Here is a 26,484-nt window from a genome sequence, read left to right on the forward strand (position 1 = left end):
AGAAACATTTTATAAAAAAATCAGGGTGATAGTTTATCATTTAAAATGTATTAATAGAGTCACAGAACCAAAGAGCCACTTGTGGTTCTGCACTGAATGAGGTGAAATTTTAGTTTAAATAAAATTATTATTTCCAATGAAAACTTGTATTTTTGCTTTTAAATCTTAATTTTATTTATCTAAAATAAAAGAAAAACCCCTCACAATGAAAAGAAAAGCTGTTATTTGGAATATTAAGTCATTGTAAATTTATAATTATTACATATTTCTGACTCATTTTAAATAAAAATAATAAATTCAGCCATAACAAATGCGATTATTGTATTCTTTATTTGGTTCAAAATAACATTTAGATAATGAAAGCAGTGATCCTATCTCAGTACGACTGAAGGCATCACTTTTATTTTAAAACCATAATTAACCATAAAGAATAAACTTTGATTGGTCCAAGGGAGCTATCAGTTACTCTGCCGGTTCCAGATCCTATCTCATTATCAAAATTTCATTTGGTATTATACCTTGAGCACAGGGGCCATAGCAGCATTGAGGCATTGGCCCTCATTAGGCTCTGTCTTGAACCAATCATGGCTAGAAAGGACTAAACAAGTATAAATGACACTGCCAAATTGAACCAGAATTTTATTTTTTTTTCTCTCCAGGATACCAAATGATGTTAGTCACCATTGCACATACTGTTAGAAAACACCATCCGTAAAGATAAACAGGCTGGTGGCACCATCATGCTGTGAGATGGGGAATAGAGATGAGGACGCTGGTCAGAGTTGGTGGGAGGATAAAGTAAATACATGACTAGAAGAAAACACTTGAGTGAGAGGGTGGATTCCTGTGAAATACAGAACCAAAAGAGAATCAGTTTTAAGAGTTGGAAAATTAATGTTTACCAATGCTGCCCACCTGATCTGACAGTTTGAGCTATTTTTAAAGAAGACACCGAGTTTAAGTCTGTAAATGTCTAACTAGAATAGTAGTTCAATAATGTGAACCACAGGAGCCTGCAAAAATATAATCAAAACACACTTAGGTTTGTGGTTGTAATTTAAACATATGATAAAATGGTTCAAGAGTTATGAATAATTCAAGGCACTGTATCCTGTTAAAGTGGGGGGACCCTGTTTGGGAAAGCATTAGTTTATTAATGGGGAACTTTGCAAGACAGAACGGTGAAAAGGGGAAGATCTTATCCATTTATGCTACGTCTTGTATAAAAATGTATTCTTTGGATCGATAGTGGTTCTGATAGATCATCTTTAGAAAACATTTGTTTTACATTACAATGTTGTAAATCTCACCCAAAATCAGTAGCCTACCCTTTTTTACCTTAGTGTGTTCATCTGATCTGTTAGTACCTGCAGACTAGGCCAGCGCTGCATTATCATGCCTTCCTTTAACCAGCTGCAGCCATCGTGATTATTGGCAATATTTCCCAATGTTAACGGATGTTAGCACATATTGGAGAAGAGATGCATGTCACCAAAGCAGAAGGATCCAATGAGAACATTCTAACATGTTAAATTAACAGGAGCTTAAACTGTAGTATGTCAGGAAATGTTAGCTTAATGTGTTATTTGTTAAACAAATGTACAAAGATAGATAACAAAATGCTGGTAAATTAGTACTTTATTTTTTCCTGTTGTCCTACTATAGAAATAAAAAAGTATATTATAATTCTTATTTGCATGTTTCTTATTTGCAAAAAAGGAAGACAAGAAAAGTTTAAATTATTACTGAAGCTAAATACAGCTAATGTTGACTCAAATTTAGGTTTTTGTTGGGTTTCTTTTTGTCCCTGCCTAGGACCAAATTCAGTTGGACTTTTTTAAACTGAAATTGATATCAAAAGCATTTATTATAAATAAATGGAACCACCTTAGTTTGAGGGAAATATGTTGGATCTTTTATTAAACATCAATTCCATTCAGTTTATTTCTATGGTGCCAATTCACAACACATGTAATCCAAAGGCACTTTACAGTTCACCAGATCATACAGTCAAATTGATTCAAAGTTTTCTATCTAAGGAAAACCAGCTGATTGCATCAACTCGTTGATTTGAATGCAATCCCTCACACTAAGCATGCTTGTAGTGACAGTGGAGAGGAAAAACTCCCTTTTAACAGGAACAAACCTCCAGCAGATGACTCGGGGTCAGCCTCAGCAGATGGGTCCTTATGTCCCTATGGGTCCCTATGTCCTCCAGAAGTCTAAGCCTAAAGCAGCATAGCTACAGAGAGAGCTCAGGATAACCTGAGCCACTCTAACTATAAGCTTTATCAAAAACAAAAGTTTTAAGCCTACCCATAAAAGTAGACAGGGTGTCTGGACATCATACTTTCTTCAACATCAATTCTTCAATAAGTTGTTGATGGCAGCCATGATTGTACCTTTATGCCAGAACCTTTCTTGGAAATAAGAACATTTTATGCACAAGTTAAGCACATCTGTTTAACCAGTGTAGCTGAAATATGTGGTGTTATTTGCTAAAGTTGCCTTTTTTTTTTTTTTTACCTCAGTCTAGCTTTGAAATATTGGAATAGCCATTATGATATTACAATCAGGGACAGAGATAGATGGGGGGCCAGGGGTGGCCATGGCCACCCTTAGCCAATCATTGACCACCCCTTTGGCCAGCCCTACAATTTTTTTTTCTCTCAATTAGAATATTCAAAACATTTTAATTCTATATATATTAACAATTACTTGACAACAAAAACACTGCGGTCAATTATGCACATCAATATACCAACATTAGAGATGATTAGTACAGAATTCATGCTCTTTCAGAACTAGATTTTGTGTTATATGCCGTAAAGAGAAAATTATGTGTCTGTGCCATCTAAGAGTCTTCAGTAAAATCATAGATACTGTAAATAACTAGTTTAACAAAAACTTATTAAATTATCAATTTATGTAGATATTAGTACTTATAAATATCAATTTAATGTAGAATGATATTGATAAAAGTAGGTAAGTCATGACGTTGGAAAAGATGTTCGCTCCAGAACTCAAACCTGAAAGAATTTTATCCGCTATACCTTTTATCTGGACATATGTTTAAATATATGCATCTATTTATTAGCAAAGGCTTTATGAAACTATAGTTTGTCTTTATTTAGGAATATGGACGTTGTGCTTGTTCCTGTTAGGTATAAAACTTCTCAACTGTCTTTGTATGTCAAATGTTTGCAAGGAGACGTGGCGCCATCTAGTGGTATAAAACGCTCAACGCTCACTTCCGCTTTCGTCTACGCAAAATCCGGCTGTGCAGCAGCCATTTTGTCTGTTCGGGCAAGGCTACCCTGACCGTTACGAACTGCAGTTCCACCTTAGCAAACAAATTAAAATGTTGTTTGGGCGTGTTTGTTTCACAACAACTATAATCTAGGTGTCTGAAAAAAAAATCGCGCTTCTCTCCTGAGGACCGGGAAGGCCTCTCTAATTCAAGATAAGACCGCATTTCAGCAGGAACCAGCCGGGTGTGCTGAGCCATGTCGTGTGAAGAAAGCTACTTGGCTATCATACGCTATCTGACGGATGAACGGGAACCATATGCGCCCGGGACGCCCGGTAATACCAAGAGAAAAATCCGCAAAGCGGCGGCCTGTTACGTGGTGAGGAATGGGACTCTGTTTTACCAGCGCCGTCAGAAAGGCCAGAATGATTTCACCGAACTGGAGGTGGTGCTGCAGGACAGCCGGAGGAGGGAACTTATCAACCAGGCGCACATTACAGAGGGAGAGGATCACCTCAACCAGCAGCTCACCTGGGAGATAATCTCTCAGAAGTACTGGTGGAGAGGTAAGACCCCGGGGTCAGCCCAAAGGAAGCCGCCTGGCTTTATAGTGACGGGGCTAGTTCGTAAACATTGCTGGAAAAAAACAGGCGTCATTAGTTAGATGTAGCAGCATTGAGCTACTCTCTGCTGCCACCTAGCGTCCAACCACCGTCAATATGATCTCTAGGATGTTTTTATTATTGGTGATACCACAGGGACTAAAAAAACAGTTAAAGGCATGGAAATATGTATTATTTTATTATTAAAAACTTTTCCAAACTTATCATGGAACATGTTTTATCAACAGAATCACAGACTATTAGCTAAATACATTTGAAATTACTCAAAAATAACAAAATGTTAATATATTCTAAGGTTGTTTGATGTATTATCGGTTTTTGTCAGCCACGTGACTGACACGCCCCCTAGCGCCATTTTTGTGGTGAGCGGAAGAAAAACAAAACAGCAGAAAACAAGAGGAGAGCGCTGCAAGCCAGCAGCGAGGATTATCAGTTAAATGGAAAAGAACAAGAAAACTGAACGGATACCCTACCCAGACAAACTTTCTAAAGCTGCTAGGGAACGATATTATTATTATTACAGTGACAAGGCAGATGTTGTGGGCAGTTGCACAGATCGCTGCAGTTATTAGAGTAGTTTGTGCTGCTCATCAGACTGAACGGAAAAACTTGTCCGAATTTTTGCACATTGATAAGTTGCACACTGTATTTGCTGTTCACTTTACCCAGGCCTGTTTTCACTGGGATCTGCAGTCTTCTTCACAGATATCACCTGTTAGGTCATATCTCTACGGAAGACCACAGTGAAAACAAGTCCAGGGAAAATGAAAATCGTCTAATTTAATCTAAAGAGCAATCTGCTATATACGAGGGAGGAAGACAAAGTAAAACATTTGAAGCTTTGCACTGTTCTGCATTATTTATGTATTTGAGATTTTGTATTGCATTTTCATAAATTCTCTGCTTGATTGAAAAGATAATAACAACGCGTGTTTCAAATTTCAAACTCCACTCTTTATTGTACACACATTTTTACAACTTCAGAAACATTGTTAATATTTGAAGTGATGGTGAAACTTATATTTGTTTTGCTGTTATTTTTCAAAAGTAACTTTAAAAAAAGCAAAATTCTATTTGTGTGAAAAGAAGAATAAAAAAAGAAGAAAGTTGAAACAGTACTTGATCTGGCATTCATTTATTAGCTGGTTTCTCTGTGAAAATTTCAAAACAGTCACTAATCACTGTGACTCTATGTCCAAAGGCCTCCACAAACGGATGAGGCATAATTTTGTGCAAGGTGTCTCTATCTGGCCACACAATTGCACGCTTTAGATTTGCATATAAAAATGACACCATTTCATTGAATGTTCTGTACACTGTCTTTGGTGAAACACAGAAGAGATAAGCAAGGTGTTGTGAGGGCAGATCCAATCTCAGACGCATGAAGGTTAACAGAAGCATTTGAAATGGACTGAGAATTTTATTTTGAGCAGACATGAGAGGCAGCATAAAATTAAACAAAGCCATAAAGGTCACCAAGTTTGGTAGACCCGTATAGTACTGGACTTTTTCATTAGTGTCTCCAAAGAAGCAGTCAGAGATCCGCAGCTCATCAAGTTCACGCCGCAGCTCTCTGTTTTCTTCCAAAAGATGGTTCATCTCTGCACACCTGAACACACACAGGTTACATTCTGTCTGTCCTTCCTGACGACCACCTTCTGTGTCATCCTTGGTGTTTGGCCGGCCAACGTTTTCAGCAGCCTTCTGCGTGTCAGTCTGTTGCTGGTTAGGGTTCTCTGTCGCCTCATGTGTTACTTCATCCTGTTGCTCAAGGATTTCATCAGCCCGATGGAGCCCCGTTTCAGTTGCTTGCAGGGCATTCTTTTTCAGCTGTTCCCGATAACCACGTCTTAAAGAGCGGTCTGTGTCTGTTGGTTTGATGTCAGTGTGGCCCAGATGCAGGGATGGAGCCCAGTCTGGGTCAGTCTCCATCATCTCATATGCGGGTTGACCTGCAAAGTAGATGAAAGGTTGAGTGTTTTACACATCTATTCAAAACACTATATAAAGCACCTAAATAACAGAGCCCATTAGATTAGATGTGTAATAAATTAAGATAACCTTATGTGTCCCACAGTGGGGAAATTTGCTATACCGAAACAGCACAAGTACATCGGACTAGTAAGGCCAGAGGTAAATAAATAAACTGAAAAGCTTACAGACGAACAAAGGATTATAATATACTTACGTAGTTTGCACAGGATAAATAAATACAGTGAGTTGGCTGACGAGTGGGTATGTACAGTGTTTTTATATGTACAGTGTATTTACATATATTTATTCATTAAAAAAAAATGTATTGCAGATTGTGTAAATGATTATATACAGAGAATGCATTATTTATTAAATTTTAGCGGTCTAAAAAAGAAATAAACAAAACAAACATCACTTTCCGCTTCTCTTCCACAGCATGTTTCAGTAGGTTTACATGAACTCCTGCAACTTTATAAGCAAACCATTTCAGCGTGTTGATTTTGTATTAGTGTATATTTATAAGGACTTACCTTTTTGAAAATGCAGAGAGCAAACACGAGCATGAGGAGATATTTTATGAAACGTGATGTCTTTCCTTCTTACAGCAGCGACCCATGCAGCCCGACGCCTCTTTGTTAAGTCCTCTGTCTGCGGTCCGTATTTTTTTTTCCAAGTGGGGAATACGAAAAACCGTAAGGCCCCATCTGCTGTTTTCTGTTTAGAATTACTGTTGCATCCTTTGACGCAGCACCAGTGTCCCATTATTTCCAACGGAAGCAACTAGAACACCTCTACTCTCTGTTAGTTTTCTGTTGTTAGTTGCTGCTGTCTCTTCACCACAGAAATGGCGCTAACTACCCTAAATGCATTGCGCTTTTGCGGAAGTGACGCACACTGTCAAAGACCGATTGGGTGGCAGCCTTAGGCAGTATTGACAGTGAAAAATGGTGAAATCGTGTGTAATTGTTGGTTGCACGGCCCGTGGAGGTGGAGATCAACGCTCTTTCTATCGCATACCAGCCGTAATCGTGAATCAATGTGAAAAAACAAAACAGCTATCTGAACAACGCCGTCACCTATGGCTGACACGGATATCCAGGTCCGATTTGGACGGTGTTAAGCTGGAACACGCCAGAGTCTGCAGTGCTCACTTTGTCACAGGTAATTAACTGTCAAGCATTTAAAACATGTAAGAATATATTAATAATAGGGCTTGGGCGTCATGACGTATTACTTTCCGTGGCCGCAATGTTGACCGTCTCCGCCGCCGCTACTCAGACTACTGCCTATGACCACCGCGTACTGGACTCCCTCTCTCTGCCGTGTTTTAATTTGATTAATTTCACCTTAACTTGATTTCAACCAGCGGGAAAAGGCCCAAATATGTGAGAAACCCGGAGGGTTTAGGGAGGTTTGGCAGTTAACGTTACTAACCAAACCTTTGAAACACATAGCAGCTAGTTAAAAGTACATTACATGCCTGAGTGGTTGTTAGCACTAACGGTTAGCACTGTTTGCTGGCTTTATGAGCTGCAGCTCCTGAACCCATCCATTCGTAAACTGCACATGAGACTCCAAGGACTTGTAGCTTTGGAACTGTTCGCGCACCGCCGGCCGATAGCCACCTAGCATAGCGAGCCCTGCGTCGGATTGTTTACATTTTTACCATCTTATTAAAACTCACCCGTCCACGTATGATGGCGATTTCCTTCATGTACATCACTTCGACATCTCGTACCCAACCAGATGTGAACTGGTTGTGAGCCTCTAGACCCTTGTACGCTCTCATTTCCTCCAGAGTGTGCAGAGGGTTTTCGAGAGACAGCAAGCGCGATTTGTGGCACTGGCAGGTCGCTCTTGAACTTCCGGTGGCAGGTCGGACTGCCACGGCGTATTACTGGCAGCTGCCAGTAGTTGTGGCAGCTGCCACTAGGCTGCCACAACTACTGGCAGCTGCCACAACTACGGAGACTGGCTGCCAGACCGGTTTAAACCGTTTCGGGGGCTGCCGGCGCCGTTTTTCGGCAAAAAACTTAGTTAACGTGACTCTATAGGTGGATTTTTTTTTTTTTATTACGATCTTATTGTTTAATAAAATGTGTCAAGCCTTTCATAAAGTCCTAGAGGTAATTCGTCTGAAAATAAGTGGGAATTGACAGCTGTCACATCAGGGTGACAGTCTTCACTGACACCTGCCAGTAGTTGTGGCAGCTGCCACAACTACGGAGACTGGCTTCCAGACCGGTTTAAACCGTTTTGGGGGCAGCCGGCGCCGTTTTTTAGCAAAAAACTTAGTTAACGTGACTCTATAGGTGGATTTTTTTTTTTTAATTACGATCTTATTGTTTAATAAAATGTGTCAAGGCTTTCATAAAGTCTTAGAGGTAATTCGTCTGAAAATAAGTGGAAATTGACAACTGTCACATCAGGGTGAGTCTTCACTGACACCTGCCAGTAGTAGCAGTAAAAGAAAAACAACATTTATAAGTTTTAATGTATTGCTAATATTTTAAGATGAGCAATAATATCTTACTCGATCAATATTGAGTAAAATAAATGGATAAATTCCTTTTTCTGAATAAAATAAATTGTTGGACTGAGTTAACTATTACTGACTAAGTTGTTTGTAGTTGTTCTTGGCTACTAAAACCTGTAAATATATGGTCTGGCTGTTAAAACCACTTAACTGCCTTGGGTTTTCAAGGATAACAAACCAATTTCTATGCTTAGTGTATTTTGATGAAACTTTAAAATAGGGTCAGAGTTACCGCATATCTGGCAACCATTTACTGTTGATACCACAGACACGTATACGTAGACGCCCCGTCCTCAGGTGAGAGGCGTGCCGACAGAGCGGCCTTCTTAGGTCAGACCAATCCCCCCCTCTCCCACTCCGCAATAAACTAGAAATTTAAAACTTTTTTCCTGGGTTAAAACTATATGAAAATGGATATAAACAGCAAGCAAAAACATTCAAAGAAGTTATTGTTGTTGGTTTGAAAGCTCAGAATTAGATGAGAGATCGAAAAAATTAACAAAACATATGACTTTATTGAAATGTACAATTTTTAATCATGTATATGCGTAATACCATGTCTATCTTTGTTTAAGAGGCAAAAAATATATCGGCATGAAAACAGGTATTTCTTTACAAATTTATTTACACATTGTGTAAACAGCAGGGCGTCATTATTAGTCATTTAGCAATAGCCCAGAGTTTAACATTTGGCACTAGGATGTCTTCATTCCAATTCTGAAAGTGCTTGAAAAATAACAAAATTAAAATATTGTTTGTACAAGCATGTATTTTATTAGTGTCATTTATTCCCAAATTGCCTTTGAAAATGCCCTAACAGGCTATTACACGTTCAGATATGAAATTATAAAATACATAATTAATTTGTGATTAATCTTGCAATTAACTATCAACATTATGTGATTTATTGCAATTAAAAAATTATCTTTTTACAGCCCTAATATAAATACATGTCTTGTGTCCTTCACATTTGTTAATTTTGTTTTTATTGTAAAGAGTATTAATAAGTTTTCTTCCCGAAGCGGTTAAAGTAAACTAATACCCACTCCCGAGTTCAGACAGTAGATGGCGCAAAAGCAATAATGTAACCTACTGGATCTAGATATTTACCTGAGAGAGCACCTGCTAACTAACCAAGAAATTAATGAGAACGTGTGGCAGCATAATTGTCAAAAAAGCAGTTTTTCATATTTAGGCCCGAACATTAAACAGAATCAAGAGTAGATGACGAGACGAACAGCCATGGTAATGTTACAGTACGAACTTTGGTGGATGATGAAGATTTGCAGGCATGCGTCACAAGACTAGAGGAAGCCGCAGCCGATTTCTCCACCCTCCCGACCGGGCCAGTTTGGAGGCTGTCTCGAGTCAAGCATGCAGGCCATATAACCTTGTTGTTACGTTCATAAAGCACTCAAAATCTCTCTCTCTCTCTCTCTCTCTCTCTCTCTCTCTCTCTCTCTCTCTCTCTCTCATATATACAATATATACATATATATATTATACATATATATACAACGACTGGCAACTACTACCAGGCTGCCAGCATAAACTGGCAGGACAGCCAAACTTTCTCCCTGTCGTGGCAGCTGTCAATTTCCACTTATTTTAAGACGAATTACGTCGTTCCATCAAATAAATATGACTTTATGAAAGGCTTGACACAGTTTATTAAACAATAACATCATAATTTCAAAACAAAAATCCACCTTGAGTCACGCTAACTAAGCTTTTTTGCCGAAAACCGGCACTGGCAGCCCCCAAAACGGTTTAAACCGGTCTGGAAGCCAGTCTCTGTAGTTGTGGCAGCTGCCACAACTACTGGCAGGTGTCAGTGAAGACTGTCACCCTGATGTGACAGCTGTCAATTTCCACTTATTTTCAGACGAATTACGTCGTTCCATTAAATAAATATGACTTTATGAAAGGCTTGAAACATTTTATTAAACAATAAGATCGTAATAAAAAAAAAAAAATCCACCTATAGAGTCACGTTAACTAAGTTTTTTGCTGAAAAACAGCGCCGGCTGCCCCCGAAACGGTTTAAACCGGTCTGGAAGCCAGTCTCCGTAGTTGTGGCAGCTGGAAGCCAGTCTCCGTAGTTGTGGCAGCTGGAAGCCAGTCTCCGTAGTTGTGGCAGCTGGAAGCCAGTCTCCGTAGTTGTGGCAGCTGGAAGCCAGTCTCCGTAGTTGTGGCAGCTGCCACAACTACTGGCAGGTGTCAGTGAAGACTGTCACCCTGATGTGACAGCTGTCAATTTCCACTTATTTTCAGACGAATTACCTCTAGGACTTTATGAAAGGCTTGACACATTTTATTAAACAATAAGATGGTAATTAAAAAAAAAAAAATCCACCTATAGAGTCACGTTAACTAAGTTTTTTGCCGAAAAACGGCGCCGGCAGCCCCCGAAACGGTTTAAACCGGTCTGGCAGCCAGTCTCCGTAGTTGTGGCAGCTGCCAGTAGTTGTGGCAGCCTAGTGGCAGCTGCCACAACTACTGGCAGCTGCCAGTAATACGCCGTGGCAGTCCGACCTGCCACCGGAAGTTCCAGAGCGACCTGCCAGTGCCACAAATCGCGCTCGGCTCTGCTGGGGTTTTCACTGAACACCGGGTAATGAACTATGTTACCGTGCTCTACATTTGGCCAATCATCTGGATTAGTGCTAAACAAGGCACCGTGGAGGGCATAGGGGTCCATATGGTCGATCACGGAACATTTCCTCAGATATGTTCCATGATCTGGTGGCTCTAGCGTGCTGGCGTACTTATCTATTCGCGACATGATATATTTAATATACGATAATATGCCACTCAAGATGGCGGACCGGGAGCTGGCCAGTGACGTCACTGAAAACCCCCCATTGATCTGATTTCTACGATTCTACTCTAAAACACACCTTTCGCTGAATAAATGCCCTGATTTTATAGCAGTAATAAACACAAAACTTAAATAACTTAACTAATAATACTTTCCTTTTGAGATTCTGAATATTTTTGCTTATACATATAAATCATTACATGTCTATGTACGTACAGTGTATATTCATATTTTTGCCATTTATAATTAATATAAAATGCACAGTTTGCTTTATCCTAAACATTTGTTATGGAAATATTAATTTATATGAAGTATTTTTGGTTTAGGTGAATCATTTAATCAAAAAATGTAGATTGATTGATTTAAACCCAAACATCATCTCTACCACACATGTCCATGACTCAGGCATACCTCTCAGGCAGCCTGGTGCTGCCTATAGAAGATGAGCTCTGAGTTATTTTATTTTTGCACCCACTCCTCTCAGCTGATGTGCCTTCAATTTTATAAAAAAAATAAATGCATTAAACTGACTAAATTTGTCTGTTCTTTAGCTTGAAGTTGCAACTGTCCTCTTATCGAGGCCCGACTTTGACTTTGTGTCACAAATGTTTGACTAATGATATTATTTGTCAAGTTTAAATTATTTTACCTCCAATTTTCTCCTAAAATATTGGCGCAGAAATATGAAATGAGTTTTAGCAGCAGGACAAAACTGCAGTTTTTTTCGAAAACAGGACTGGGGTGTTGATGGTGCCTCCTTCCTTCTCTTTTACCTGCAGGTATCCTGAAGAACGTCAAAGACCTCATCAGAGAGTGCCCCCAGTGTCAGAGCAAACGCACCGTTGACGATGGCTCCGGACCTCGGCCGTGCTCGCGGCCAGGGAGGCGAAAGGCCGGGCTGATGGAGGAAGAGGACGATGAAGAGGAGGAAGATGGAGAGGACAGTTTGTTTACAATGGACCTGTCCCCCCAGAAGCCCCGGCCGGCCAAGGGGATGGCTAAGCATGAGGTGGTGTTTGTAAGTGGCTTCCTATTATGGCAAAGAGTAAAAGGCAGAGGAAGAAGTGTTTATAATCTCAGTAGTTTCAGCTGTTTGCTTTGCAAATCGTTTTAGGTGAACAGCAAAGGAGAGGTGAATCAGTTCCTGCCCAAACACAGCCAGACGATGCTGGATAAGCTCAACCAGCAGCGTCTCAGCAACCAGTTCTGTGACATCACGCTGCTTATCGAAGGGGAGGAGCACCGCGCTCACAAAGCCGTCCTGGCCGCCTGCAGCGAATACTTCAACGAGCTCTTCTTTGAGAAAGGGGCCGTTACAACCCACGAAGCAGTGGTGGACCTGTCCGGTAAGCTGCTCGCTTCCCCTTTCCCACGCAAACCTGGAAAATATGGATTAGGGTTTTAGTTTATTCAAGCTTGAATTAGTAAAATAAACATTTCCTAGATTGAATTTCGTTTTACTTCTCTTCCTTCCTCACATCCTTCCCCTCCAAGATTTGTTTTTCGTATGAAATGTTTGAATCCAATTAGTTGATTGTTGGCATTGGTTCTTCTGATCTCTCCAGGTTTTTCCAAAGCCAGCTTCCTCCCGCTGTTGGACTTCGCCTACACCTCTGTGCTGACTTTTAACTTCTGCGTGATGGCCGACATCGCCAACCTGGCCCGACACCTGCTGATGACCGAGGTCCTGCAGATCTGTGAGTCGGTGCACAAGCAGGTGGAGGAGAAGAAGCTGACAGTGTACCAGAAAGGAGACGTGCACACCGTGGTGGCGGGACCAGCGGCCACTCAGGGTGACAAGGAGGAGCCCGAGGCCTACATGGTGACCATACAGGGCGACGGCAGCAGCATGGTGACGCACAGCGCCGTGGCCGTTTCAGGGGAAACTCTGGCTTTTGTGGAGCAGCCCAGTGATGGCTGCATCCAGCAGCCGCTTGCGGTTCTGACTCACGCAGTGGAGGGAGACGCAGTGCACGGACAGACTGAAACCGTGGCCCTGATCGCTCATGGTGGGGAGGTGGAGCCTGGCGAGACCCTCACGCTCATTTCAGGGTGTGCTGAGGGGTTGGAGGGCGACACCATGACCGTTGTCACCCACAGCGGGCAGGCTGGGGCCAGCGAGTCCCTCGCTGTGGTGTCAGCCTGTCTGGCCATGGAGCAGCCTCAGGCTGTTGAGGACGGAGCTTTTGTTGTGGATGTGAGCGCAGACAAAGACGGACCCTCAGAGGTGGTGGTGCTGGAATCTGAGACGGCCGCTCCCCAGGAGGAAACAGCAGATGCCCGGGAAGAAGAAACTCTTTCCGTTCCTCAAAAACGCAAGCGGGGCCGTCCACCCAAGGTGAAGCGGGAGGAGGAGCCGATGATTCCACCGATAGACAGCCCCGCTGCTGACGAAGAGCAGGCTGACAAGCTGGAGGAGACACCTGGTGATCGAAGCAAAAGACAGCTGAGGCAGCGCTCTATGGCTGAGGGCGGCTACGCCCGCCTCCATATGGGCCTGGAAGAAGAGGAGGAGGGGAAGAGCACAACTCCTCCACCTGCTACTCCCCCTAAGGTACAAGCTAACCTCTGGATGATTCTTTACTCTGTGGTCAGTAGAAATGGTGACCGAAACCCGGTATTTATGTGGCCCCAGGCCACGTCGGAGCATCTTAATGGAGCGACAAGCTTCAGCTGCTTATCAGTATCATTAAAGGGGATGGCCGGTTTTTTTTACATTGGTCCCTTGATTTTACGTTATTACATCATGTTCTAGTCAGCCGTATGAGTTTTGTGTCATTTGGAGCCGTTCTGAAGATATTCCATTAGGTTATATCCAAGTAACGTCTTCCTTTCGGCAACGACTTGAAGGCACAAACTAAACTGTTCATAATGTATTCTTTATGGTACGCCAGCATTCATAACATGTAGGCGAAGCACTGTCCCCCAGACATCCGCGGTTATATTTATTATATTTATACTTTTTTAAAACAAAGCGGAGTGTGTATGACATCATCCGCGCGCCGGACTGGAGTTGTGACAGGCAGCCCGGGCCACAGGCGGCTACGCTCTACCTCTTATATATTCGGCTAGCTAATCTGAATCGTTCAATTCCATTTGGAGATTGAGATCATCTGTGGTAGCAGCACTAGACATCTTCCAGGCATGTGAGGAAAACTAGCAGCAGTTCAGCGGACAGGATGAATGAACGGTAGCCGGCGCGCGCGGATGACGTCATACACACGCCGCTTCGTTTTTAAAAGATATAAATATAAAAAAAATATAACCGTGGATGTCTGGGGGACAGTGATTCGCCTACATGTTATGAATACTAGCGTACCGTAAATGATAAATTATGAACAGTTTAGTTTGTGCCTTCAACTCGTTGCCCATAGGAAGACATTACGTGGATATAACGAAACTGAATATCTTCAGAACGGCTCCAAATGACGAAAAACTAATATGGGTGAGTAGAACATGATGTAATAATATAAAATTAAGGGCCCAATGTAAAAAAAAAAGAAAAGAAACGGCATTCTCCTTTAAGGTGGTATTTCACAGGGTCTCACCTCAGAAAACGTAGTAATACTGATCTCCTCCACCTGAGGAAATGGAGCACTGATTGAAGGGGCTAACGCTCTACTCTCTGTACTTCTGTAAATTCACTTTGTCTCTATATTTAGCGACTTTTCAGACCCATTTTGTTTTTCTAAAGGGTCTAGCAATCATTCTAGCAGCTTTTATTTTTGGGTGTTTTTCTGTTGACAAGTGAAAACCACAGTTGGAGCTGAGTTTACTGTCTGCAGCCATCGATGGCTGCTCTTAGCCCTGATGGTAATTCAGTCAACCTCACTGCTAGGAGGGAAGACAGCTACTCATCGGTTTTCCTAAAATAAATGACACTGCATGAGCAAAGCTTAAAAAAAATAGGATATTCATATCCTATTTTTTTAAGCTCAACATATTTTTTTCTCAGACGCTGTAACGCTTTGATTTTCCCACTGAATCACGCACATCCTGTCACCTCACCCACTGTAGGTCACTCTGATATCCTTTGGTTAAATCAGAATATATAAATATTCTATTGAAATGGGTCTGACCTAGCAAACAATCAAAGCGTTCTATTCAAGAAGGATTTTATTTGACAGGTATCCAGCTAAACTTAGTAAACAAAATAAAAAATGGCACCAGCTACTAGGACATAAAGGAAAGTGCTGCAGTTCTGCGCTTTGGCCACAGGTGGCAGTATCATTTATCATTTAATCATTTAACTCTAATGCTGTGCTGTGTAGAACAAAGGCAGCAGTCAGTTTTATCCTGTTATACATTAAAGAATTGGATTAAAAAGGAAATAATAAAATTCTCCCAAAAACAAACATGAATGTTCCAGGTCGGTCCAAGGAAGAGAGGAAGACCGCCAAAGAGGCCGATGGAGGCCAAGTTTGAGGGCGATTCTGAGGCCATTGTGGAGGTCAGCACCGTGGAGAGCGTGACGGCAGGAGATCTGGAGGCGGAGGAAGCGGCATCAAAGGTGGTGGAGCCGGAGACCGAAGCCAAGCAGCCGGAAACTCCGTCACAGAGCGCCATGGACGGAGAATACACCTGCTCCGAGTGCGGCATGTCCTTCCAGAGGCGCTACTCTCTTATCATGCACACCCTGAAGCATGAGAAAGCTCGAGGATACAAGTGTAGCGTGAGTGTCACATAGAAATGACCTATGAGGAGGATTCATTACACATACACTGACTTCCTTTAGATGATTTTTCTTCCAAATTGTTTGTTTGTTTTTATTTTTAAATGTAAAATTAGTTTTGTTTTTTTCACCAGCTCTGCAGTAAGGAGTTCCAGTACGCCGCCTCCCTCCAAGCCCACCTGGCTCGACACAAGCAGCAGAGGAGCCAGCGAGCATCCGTCTCCAAAACCTCTGCAGAGTACGGCGCCGCCGACCGAGCAGAAATCGACCCGAGCGACAAATCTCACCCGGCGACGTTGTTGCACACCAAGAGAGAGTTCGTGTGCGACATCTGCGGCAAGACGTTACCAAAGCTGTACTCTCTTAGGATCCACATGCTCACCCACACCGGGGTGCGGCCCCACACCTGCAAGGTGTGCGGCAAGACGTTCGCCCATAAACACAGCCTGAAGATGCACCGCGTGCTGCACGACGTCACCAAGCAGTTCCAGTGCCAGTACTGCAAGAAGACGTTTGTGAGCAAGAGGAGCATGGAGGAGCACACCAGCCTGCACACAGGTCAGGGTTCTTTCTAAAAAAACAAAATCTGGAAAATCCGATCATCTTCCTCACTCACAGCTTTATTATCTTAAACCTTTTCTTCTAAAACATGGTCACAGGCGAGTCAAAGTACCTCTGCAACACATGTGGAGCCACCTTCCACCGAGCCTCTGCTCTGAGCAAACACCTGAAGAAGCACCAACCCAAACCCGAAGTCCGCCCATACTCCTGTTCTCAGTGAGTACATCTGTTAGCTCGGGGGGGGGGGGGCAATTCTAGTTCCTGGGGGTCGGTATCCTGCAACTTTTAGATTTTTCCTTGGTCCAACACACCTGAATCAAACGGCTGAGTTAGATTGAGTATGGTTGGGAAAAGATCGCTAGATGTGCTCTGGCACTACCATCCATGTTTACTTCTGTAAACACTAGGGCTGGGTATTTTGGCCTGAAGTCCTGAATCGATTCGATTTGGATTCACACAGTTCTAAATCGATTAATTTCGATTCGATCTGTTTTTACAATAATGAAAGTGGTTCAACTGTGTTTCAAAATACTCATGTATTTTATTTTTTTCCTGTCATATTAAACACAAACTTGTAAATCGGACAGTTTAAAACTGAGATGTGAACAAAACTGCCTTATAACTGCAAACTTGTTTGTGAAAAGTGAAAAAGTGAAGCCTCACTTGAGCAAGCAGAGGTGACACAGCGGGGACACAGCAGACATTCATGAGCTGCATTAACTTCAATGCACAAACCATATTTGCAGCGTTGTCTGTAACAACCACAGGGTGTTTGCTGGTCAGCCCCCATTTGTTAATGTCTTCAGTCAACCTATTGGCTATATTTGCAGCTTTCTGACTTGAAGTCATCTTGAGTGCATCTTTCCTGCTCATTTGAATGTGAACGTCACACAGGTCACTATAAAATGAATTGATCTAATTTCCTAGACATCAAATGTAAAGGAATCGATCCAAAATCGATTAAATCGATTTTTCTTTTTACCCAGCCCTAGTAAACACAGAGCACACTTGCTTGTAATTCCATTGCATCCTCTACTGCGCATACGGGACACTTGCGTTGTATGAATACAGTTCAAACAGGAGGTCACATACAAGTTGCATATATTTGGAAATATGAACGGCAACGTAAAAAAAATCTGATTTCACAAAAATAATCGGAATTGAGCATCAAGGCCTGCAGTGTGAATCCAGACCTAAATGAAATTAATATACTAACTAAAATATTGACATATTCAGAGCAAACAGAGTAAAGGTTTTAATGACAATACATGAAAATATTTATATCATATAAATAGAAACGAGAACAATGAGAGAAATATTCAAATATTTATGTACCTTTTCATCGGGCTCTTTATCTAAAAATAAACAGATTTCAACTAAATATTTTCTTGGGATATAATTCAGGGATTCCTTTTGGTAGAAATTAAAGAATGTTTAGCATCACATCTTGTGAGCTGGAAGAAATAAAATCTTGATAGTCTGACAAAGGGATTTTTTGTACGCTTGGCAAAGGATGATCAGCCACATAAGTAGCGATGGAAGAGCCATACTGCTGAGAGCGAAGAGCTCTGCGTGCAAAGACGCATTTCTGCACAAGCACAGAGGAAAGATCAGAGAGTTTGTCTGCTTTGAGTGCGCAGGACCGGACCATTCTGTTATTTTCTCAGACCCAGCCGCTGTTGCCATGATCCATCTGTGCTCCTGCATCATGGGCAACGCCTTGCGGCAGGTGGGAGGCAGGATCAAACAGGATGCAGCAGCACGGCTGATAGTGCTTTGCTGATTACAGCACAATGATGCAGTTTAAACGTCTGAAAGAAGACCCGCTAATTTTTATTGAGTCTCGTCTTGTAGAGGAAAACTCAAACCAAAGTCATGTTTTAGTCATCAAAGATCCATGTTTAGCTACCGTATTTTCACGACCATAAGGCGCACCGTACTAAAAGGCGCAGTCTCAGTTATGTGTGCCATTACTGTATTTAACACACGCATAAGGCGCACTGGATTATATGGCGCGGGTTTTATATACCAGTACATGTCCTCTACTACGTTTAAATACCTCTACTGCGTATTTAAAAATAGAGCGGGAGCAAAACTGAGTATGTTTGTGCTTTATTCATGTATTTATTACAAAGTATTAATCAAACCCATCAAAGTTTGTTAAAGCAAAGCAAGTTACACCATCCGCAAACGGTGGCGTAACTTGCCCGGCGCTGCCTTCCACTTATCCTGAAACTGTGGTCTCTGTCGGTCATCCATCGCACCCACGCCGCTCACAGCCTTACTTTGAACAGCCGGTTCACACCGATGTCGAGCGGTTGAAGTTCCTTTGTCAGATCTCCCGGAATAACAGCGAGCACAGCGTTTATTTGTTTCACCTTCTTTTTCACATCGGCTGTGAGATGGGCACGCATGGAGTCACAGATTAACAGCGGTGGTGATGCATGGAAAAAACCACCTGGTCTCCTTACATACACCTCCCTCAGCCACGCTTTCATCATCTCCTCATCCATCCAGCCCTGCTCGATTTCCATGTTCCTCTGCGTAGCTGATGGCCTTCAGTTTAAACTGTGCTTCATAGGCGTGTCTCCTTGCCATTTTCAGGGTTGTTATGACAACAATGTTCTGCATAAAGCACATACCTGTTCTTTTATACACAATCCACGCCCACACTTCCTCCTTTAACGTTCTCATGGTGGTCTCAACAACGTCTGCAGTAACAACACACATAGGGCGCACCGCACTATAGGGCGCGCCGCACATTTTGAGAGAAAAAAAGACGTTTATATGCGCCTTATAGTCGCGAAAATACGGTACTCAGTTTCCGTTATCATGAAAAAAAGGAGCGTCAACGAAATGATTTCGTCATCGTTGATGAAACAACACTGCTGGATGCAGAAGTAGGAAAGCGTTTGAATGACCCCCTGCCTCTTCTCCTCCTGCAGCTGTGAGAAGAGCTTTTATGAAGCCAAGGATCTCCAGCAACACATGAACAAGCACATGGGCCTGAAGCCCTTCCAGTGCCAGGTGTGTGGGAAGTGCTACAGCTGGAAGAAGGACTGGTACTCACACGTGAAGTCCCACAGCGTGGCGGAGCCTTTCAAGTAAGTTCAGATGAGGCATTTTATTAATCATTTTCATACTTTAAATCCGTAACATTCAGGAGGTTTGTCTACCAGTGGGGCGACGGCCCTAAGGTTAACCTGGGGACCCGCCTAACATACTGGTCTAAATATTCGTGTATTTGCTCTTAGTTTCAGTGAGTCTATAAGGTGATCTACCAATGGGATGAGTAACTTTGCATTAAATAAGACCATTAGAGTACATGTTCTTGAAAAAATTGTTCTTATTAAAACTATAAATGATCTTATTCCATCTGTAAATTTTCTCAAATCAAGGGAAAATAAGCTTATTTCAATAAAAATGAACTTGCCTGTATTTCAGTTTTTACAGTAGTTACAGATTTAGAAATGTTTAGAATAGAAATCACCTTTGTTGTCCCGTGGTGAGGAGTTCAGATGTGACTGCAGCACTGGGGGCTTTAGGTTACCCCAAGGATAGGACTGTCAAAAATAATAATGCTGCTTTTAAACCCATACGATCAAGTAAAATGATACGACTGGCATAAAATCAAATACAAACAGCATAAAAATAAAACAACAAGCCGGTCCCATCTAGGCATAATCGGAGAAAATGACAGACGAAGTGTGCTCCTGATGTCCAGTCTGCTCCGTAGCTTTGTTTTGGTCGCTGTAACCGCAGAAAATCCCGCTTCACAAAGATAGGATGTTATAGATAGGATGAGTCTTGAACAGAATTAACCTGTGTCAAGAGGCAAAGATGCACCGACTGATGTAATTGGGAGAGAATACCGCAATTTTTTATATTTTTCAAAATAAAACATCATTTAGACTCTGATCGTCGATAAATTTTATGTATATATGTATGTATATATATATATATATATATATACATATTAGTGCTGTCAAAATTATCGTGTTATTATCGCGTTAACGCGAGGCCATTTTAACGGCGATAATTTTTTTAACGTGAGATTAACGCTATGTGGTTTTATGGTACAATTTTCCAAGTACATCCCGCTGCAGCCTGCGGGGAGGCGGGGCTATTTTCCCCCAGTCTATGCATTTCTCATAGGCTTCTAGAGCGGAGCTCCTCAAGGAAAAAAGACGCTGATACACTGGGTGACGCTAGTGGCTTTTCTTCAAGCCCCACCACCAACAAACAAGTTGAGTGTCTGGTAACTAGTAGCAACCTGACATACGCTGAGAAAACAGATTACTGAGGTGAAATGGAATCTGCTACGGCACTCTTGCTGTCTGTGTACGCCACAGGTCAGTATCGTGTGTGTGTGTGTGTGGGTGGGTGGGTCTGTGTGTGGGTGGGTGCTTGTGTGTGTGTTCTCATTTTTGTTAAGAGGCTGAAAAGTAACTTTCTAGAGTATAGACTACCTCCATCTAGTGATGTCGGTCTATTGATTTTGATGTATTGATTGAAAATTGTTCATTATTATCTTGGTTAATTAACATCTAATGTTAACTGTACTACATTTTATAGCAGTAGGGTAAAATGCTTGTCTTTGTTCAAAAGACTGTATTGACTGTAATTTACATCAGCCTGTTTTCAGGGCCTTTTTTTGGCTATTTTTTGGCTATTTGTTATTTTTGGCATAAATCAGTATCTGTGACCTGTTTTCATATATATATATATATATATATATATATATATATATATATATATACACACACACACGTGTGTATATGTACTTTTTTCTGTGCGGCCCGGTACCAAATGGCCTGGTGGTTGGGGACTGCTGCACTAGAGGACGTCTGGCCTTTAGGCCAGCTCTCCTGGAGTAACTGCCCGTCTCCTGGAATCTCCTCCATGCTCTTGAGATTGAGCTGGGAGACACAGCAAACCTTCTGGCAATGGCACGTATTGATGTACCATCCTGGAGGATTTGGACCGCCTGTGCAACCTCTGTAGGGTCCAGGTAGCGCCTCATGCTGACAGTAGTGACAGTGACCCTAGCCAAATGCAAAACTGGTGAAAAAGAGTCAGAAAAGATGAGGAGGGGAACAAATACCAGCGGCCTCCACCTGTAAAACCATTCCTGGTTTGATGGTCGTCTCGTTGTTGCCCCTCTAGTGCAGCTGTTGTTAATTTGATTAATACCAAAGCAGCTGAAACTGATTAACAACCCCCTCTGCTACTTACCTGACCAAATCAATATCCCAGAAGTTTCATTAACTTGATGCTATACTCTGATTACAAAGTGTTCCTTTAATTTTTTTGGGTGACATGATTAGAATTTATTACAAATATAATTCCTTTTTTATCTACATTCAGTTCAGCATCACAGCCTCCTTCAGAGAAGTGAACTTCTGGCTCCACAGGCTGCTGCTACTTTCTGTCTGTCATAAAACCGAAGGTTAAATGGAGCAGAGGAAGAACCCATCAGGGCATCACAGCCACTGCAGCCTTTAGGCAAATTATTTCTCCAAGTATTTTTAATCAAATATAACCCTCTCCCACCCCCCCCACAAAAAAAAAGCTGTCAACTCAAAGTTACATTTATTTCTATCCCACTTGAGAAGTTAGTCTGTTTTCTAAAATTGGAAAAGATAACATTGTTTTAAAGCTGCTGTTATTGTTCAATCATTTTAGGTTAAAGTTTATGAATACCGTATTTTCACGACCATAAGGCGCACCGGACTAAAAGGCGCACTCTCAGTTATGTGTCCCATTTCTGTATTTAACACACACATAAGGCGCACCGGACTATAGGGCGCGTTTTTTATATACAGGTACATGTCCTCTACTACCTTTAAATACCTCTACTGCGTATTTAAAAATACAGCGGGGGCAAAACTGAGTATGACTGTGCTTTATTCATGTATTTATTACAAAGTATTAATCAAACCTGGCAGCTGGCCGTGAGACAGACACATCGCAGATGACACAGCGCTGTGATCACTCCTAAATTAACTTAAAATCCTGAAACCTGCCGACGGAATATGTTCGCTTTTATTACCGGTATCCTGGTGCCTGCAGCTAAAATTATTTAGATGAAAAACACCTGCCAGCAGCCGCGGTGAACGAAAGGATTTCTCCTGTCGGTGCACCGCTGGTATGTGGGGGTCTGAGCGCCTCCGACAGAAATAGATAATCTGGATGAACTGACTGCAATTATTAAGTTTTCAGGTGGACTTTCTCACTTAAAAACATATTAAAACTACTTTATTCCCACTGATCACAGCAAATATAGCTGCAAGATTTAGATTATTTAGATGAAAAAACACCTGCCAGCCACCGCGCTGAAGAGGAGGAGACGCGTCCAGAGGCTGCTGTTGAATTAAGTTTTCAGGTAGAAAAATAGAGCGGGAGCAAAACTGAGTATGATTGTGCTTTATTCATGTATTTATTACAAAGTATTAATCAAACCCATCAAAGTCATCATCCTCTGTTATCCTCAGCATTCCTCTGAATAAAACAGCTGCGCTAAATCAGACATGCCAGTTTCCCCTTCTTCGTTGTCAGTCACTTTCCGTGTAGCGCAGCTCCTCAGAAATAATGCCGGCTTTTGCAAAAGCTTGAACAACAGAGCCAGCAGACACAGTCCATCTACAATCCATCCGCAAACGGTGGCGTAACTTGCACGGCGCTGCCTTCCACTTATCCTGAAACTGTGGTCTCAGTCTGTCATCCATCGCTCCCACACCGCTCGCAGCCTTACTGTGAACGGCCGCTTCACACCGATGTCGAGCGGTTGAAGTTCCTTTGTCAGACCCCCCGGTATAACGGCGAGCACAGCGTTCATTTGATTCATCTTTTTTTCACATCGGCTGTGAGATGGGCACGCAGCGATGGTGATGCGTGGAAAAAAGCACCTGGTCTCCTCACATACACCTGCCTTTCATCATCTCCTCATTCATCCAGCCTTTTTCATTTGCGTTAATATCATATGTCATCAGAGCGCTGTCTGTCTCGCTGTCAGCTCCCAGATCAGCTTCTCTGATTGGTTGATGCGGCGCGTCCAGCAGCAAAACTTCAATTTTTCCATCTGAGCAGCAGCAGCGCGTTGGCGGTGCGTCAGATGCTTAAACGCTCCCGACGTGCTGCACCAAAACGCGCTGCAGGACCTTTTGCTGCACCTATATGCGCGTCAACCATTGACTTTGCATGTAAACTCGCTGCTTCTGCTGCACCTACTGGGTCCGGTTCACACCGATGTCGAGCGGTTGAACAGCGAGCACAGCGTTAATTTGTTTCCCCATGTTTTTCACATCAGCTGTGAGATGGGCACGCATGGAGGGGTGGAAAGAGGGGTGGAAAAAAAACAGCTGGTCTCCTTACATTCAGCCACTCTTTCATCATCTCCTCAATGAGGTGGTCTCAAAAGTCGCAGTTACAACACACATAAGGCGCACCGCACCATAGGGCGCACCGCACCATAGGGCGCACCGCACATTTTGAGGGGAAAAAAAGACGTTTAAGTGCGCCTTATAGTAGTGAAAATACGGTAATTAAGATCTTAATTTAAGTCAATATAATTTTAATTTTATTTTTTGCCATAAAAGAGCAGCCCTGACAGGGTGTCAAAAATGCTATTGCTGTGCGTCTGACGTCAGAGTGCAGAATTTCCAAGATGAAGCACAAAATGCATGGGGCGTGAATCCTTACTGCACTGTACGCCACAAGCAGTTCAATACCTCCCAGACTCACTAGAGGGAGCCATTCTGTCTGCAAGCAAGCGATCTAAACAAAAATGGAACACTGAAAAGCCGCATTTCGATTCATTTCGGTTGTTTTCCATCTTTTTGTTTTGGGGACTGATCCACCAGAATATTTACAAACTTATCTTAGTCAGGTTTTTTATTTTCAGTTATCCTTGATCACTGACCTCTATCTCTCTCGCTCCCGTTTGTTCTCCAGGCAGATTTTTTTATTCGCTTCTCTTCAACAACCTGCTCATGTTCCCTTATTTATTTAAGAAAACCTAATTAGTCTCCTGCAATATCTTTATCAGAAATGAAAAGGTTGTATTGGGAAACTCCTCCCTCTTTTGATTCCTTAAATGCTGTAAAAAAAAACAAACAAAAAAAACTGATAATGCATATCCATCATGCTAATCCCTGCTAATTTGTGACGTAAAAAGTTCCCCCTGGAATAACATAGTGCAGACGCTTCTGATGCATAGCCTCTGCAATCATCAAATCTCAGTGCACGACCACGCCCCCCACGCAGAGGTTCTGCATCCGTCGTCACGTACCTCAAAAAAATCCTGACTACGCGTCGGACGCTCGCAAACCCACGCAGACCTCAAGCAGAAATGCGCAGATAAAGAACAGCTGTGATTTGTCGTTGGTATATCTTTCCAGCTGTCTGTGTGGTCGTCCTTCATGATTCGGTGCTGGGGCGCCATTTTTAAAAACCGAGGAACAATTACAATGGACAACTACTACAAAAGGTTAATCGGTCTTTTTGCCAACTCCATTAACAGAACCTGTTCCTCTTCGATGTCTAGCAACTCTAGATCCATCTCCGTGAACGTGATATCTTGCAGAAGTGCCATTGTTGTTTTGGAAGGTAAACACTCCTATTGTAAGTTCTCGAATAGGCTCCCCCTTGTGCTTTGGCGGGAAACTGCTGTGCGTCCCTAGAAATTCCAGACCGACGGTGCAGAAGGATACCAGCAAAACTGGATCGCTTTTTGTGGTTCGCACATTTCATGTGTGCTGTTGCAGAAGTATAATCTGCCCTTAAAGCAGGAATTAAAATGTTGCCGTGTTAGAATTGGCCAAGTCAAAGTCCAGATCTAATTCATCATTTTGTAACGCTCTCTGTTAGCCTGATGGCCTTTTAAAAACCCCAATTAAAAGGGTTAAGACTAGAGGAGAACCGATCGGATATTCACAGCTCTATCCCTGTGTCCTCAGGTGTAACGTGTGCGGGAAGGAGTTCTTTGAGAAGGCTCTGTTCAGGAGGCACGTGAAGAAAGCCACGCATGGCAAGAAGGGCAGAGTGAAGCAGAACCTGGAGAGGGAGTGTCAGCAGTGCGGCAGGAAGTTCACTCAGCTCCGAGAGTACAGGCGCCACATCAACAACCATCAAGGTGAGCGCTCGCTGTGGCTCCCTGGAGTACTTAAATCTAGAAACGTATCGATTTTTCTCATTTTTATAATTGGGGATTTTCTTTAGGAGTGAAGCCCTTTGAATGTCTGACCTGCGGGGTGGCCTGGGCCGACGCCCGCTCCCTCAAACGTCACGTCCGGACTCACACAGGCGAGCGGCCGTATGTGTGCCCCATGTGCCAGGAGGCCCACATCGACGCACGCACTCTCCGCAAGCACATGGCCAAGTACCACGTGGACAACCTGCCTGGGAAGATCATGTTGGAGAAGGACACGCTCCAGTTCCACAATCAGGGCACCCAGGTGGAGCACGCCGTCAGCATCCTGGCCTCCGACCTGCCCCCAGAGCTCCGGCCCGCCCACCAGGCGCCCACGGAGGAGCTGGAGACGGTGCTGATCACCGAGGAGACGGTGGAGGCCGTGGAGGCTGTCCAGGCCGCTCAGGCTGGGAGCGAAGCCTCGGTGGCGACGCTTTCCGACCAGGGCATCATGCAGGTGGTGAACTACGTCCTGGCCCAGCAGGCCATGTCTGGGGTCAAGTCGGAGGAGGTGCCTGAGGAGATCCACACCATGGAGGTGGAGGTGGCTCATGTGGCCGAGGTGGAGTAATCTAGACTCCAAACTGATCTTTTTTTTTTACAGCCTGTATGTAATGTATAAACCCATAAGAGTGTAAAATATTCCTATTTTTCTGTTATTGTACATTACTGTAAAATACTGGCTCTGTGTTTTCTGTAAATACTTGAAATGAAGCAAGGAGACCTGATGAGTCAGCATGTATAAAATCTGACAGTCAGGAAAAATAAAAGTAAGAAAAGATGTCTGACTTTCTTTGTGCTACAAACATAAACCATAGCTGCATAGTAAAGGCAAAATCTGCAGTTTTTATGGAAAT

The 26,484-nt window shown here is 42.6% G+C and overlaps 1 protein-coding gene across 1 annotated transcript; it reads left to right on the forward strand.

Moving 5' to 3' along the window:
- The first annotated feature begins 3,275 nt into the window (after positions 1-3,275).
- Positions 3,276-26,397, forward strand: zbtb11 (zinc finger and BTB domain containing 11). The gene is made up of 10 exons (XM_038303960.1): positions 3,276-3,816; positions 11,984-12,222; positions 12,319-12,550; positions 12,770-13,758; positions 15,574-15,876; positions 16,011-16,434; positions 16,536-16,653; positions 19,383-19,541; positions 25,395-25,570; positions 25,657-26,397. The coding sequence occupies exons 1-10, from the start codon at positions 3,507-3,509 to the stop codon at positions 26,196-26,198; spliced, it is 3,492 nt and encodes a 1,163-aa protein (XP_038159888.1). The 5' UTR covers positions 3,276-3,506; the 3' UTR covers positions 26,199-26,397.
- The last annotated feature ends 87 nt before the right edge of the window (positions 26,398-26,484 follow it).

Source organism: Cyprinodon tularosa, unplaced genomic scaffold (genome assembly GCF_016077235.1).
Source record: "Cyprinodon tularosa strain WSP-4 unplaced genomic scaffold, ASM1607723v1 ctg114, whole genome shotgun sequence".
NCBI classification, from domain to species: domain Eukaryota; kingdom Metazoa; phylum Chordata; class Actinopteri; order Cyprinodontiformes; family Cyprinodontidae; genus Cyprinodon; species Cyprinodon tularosa.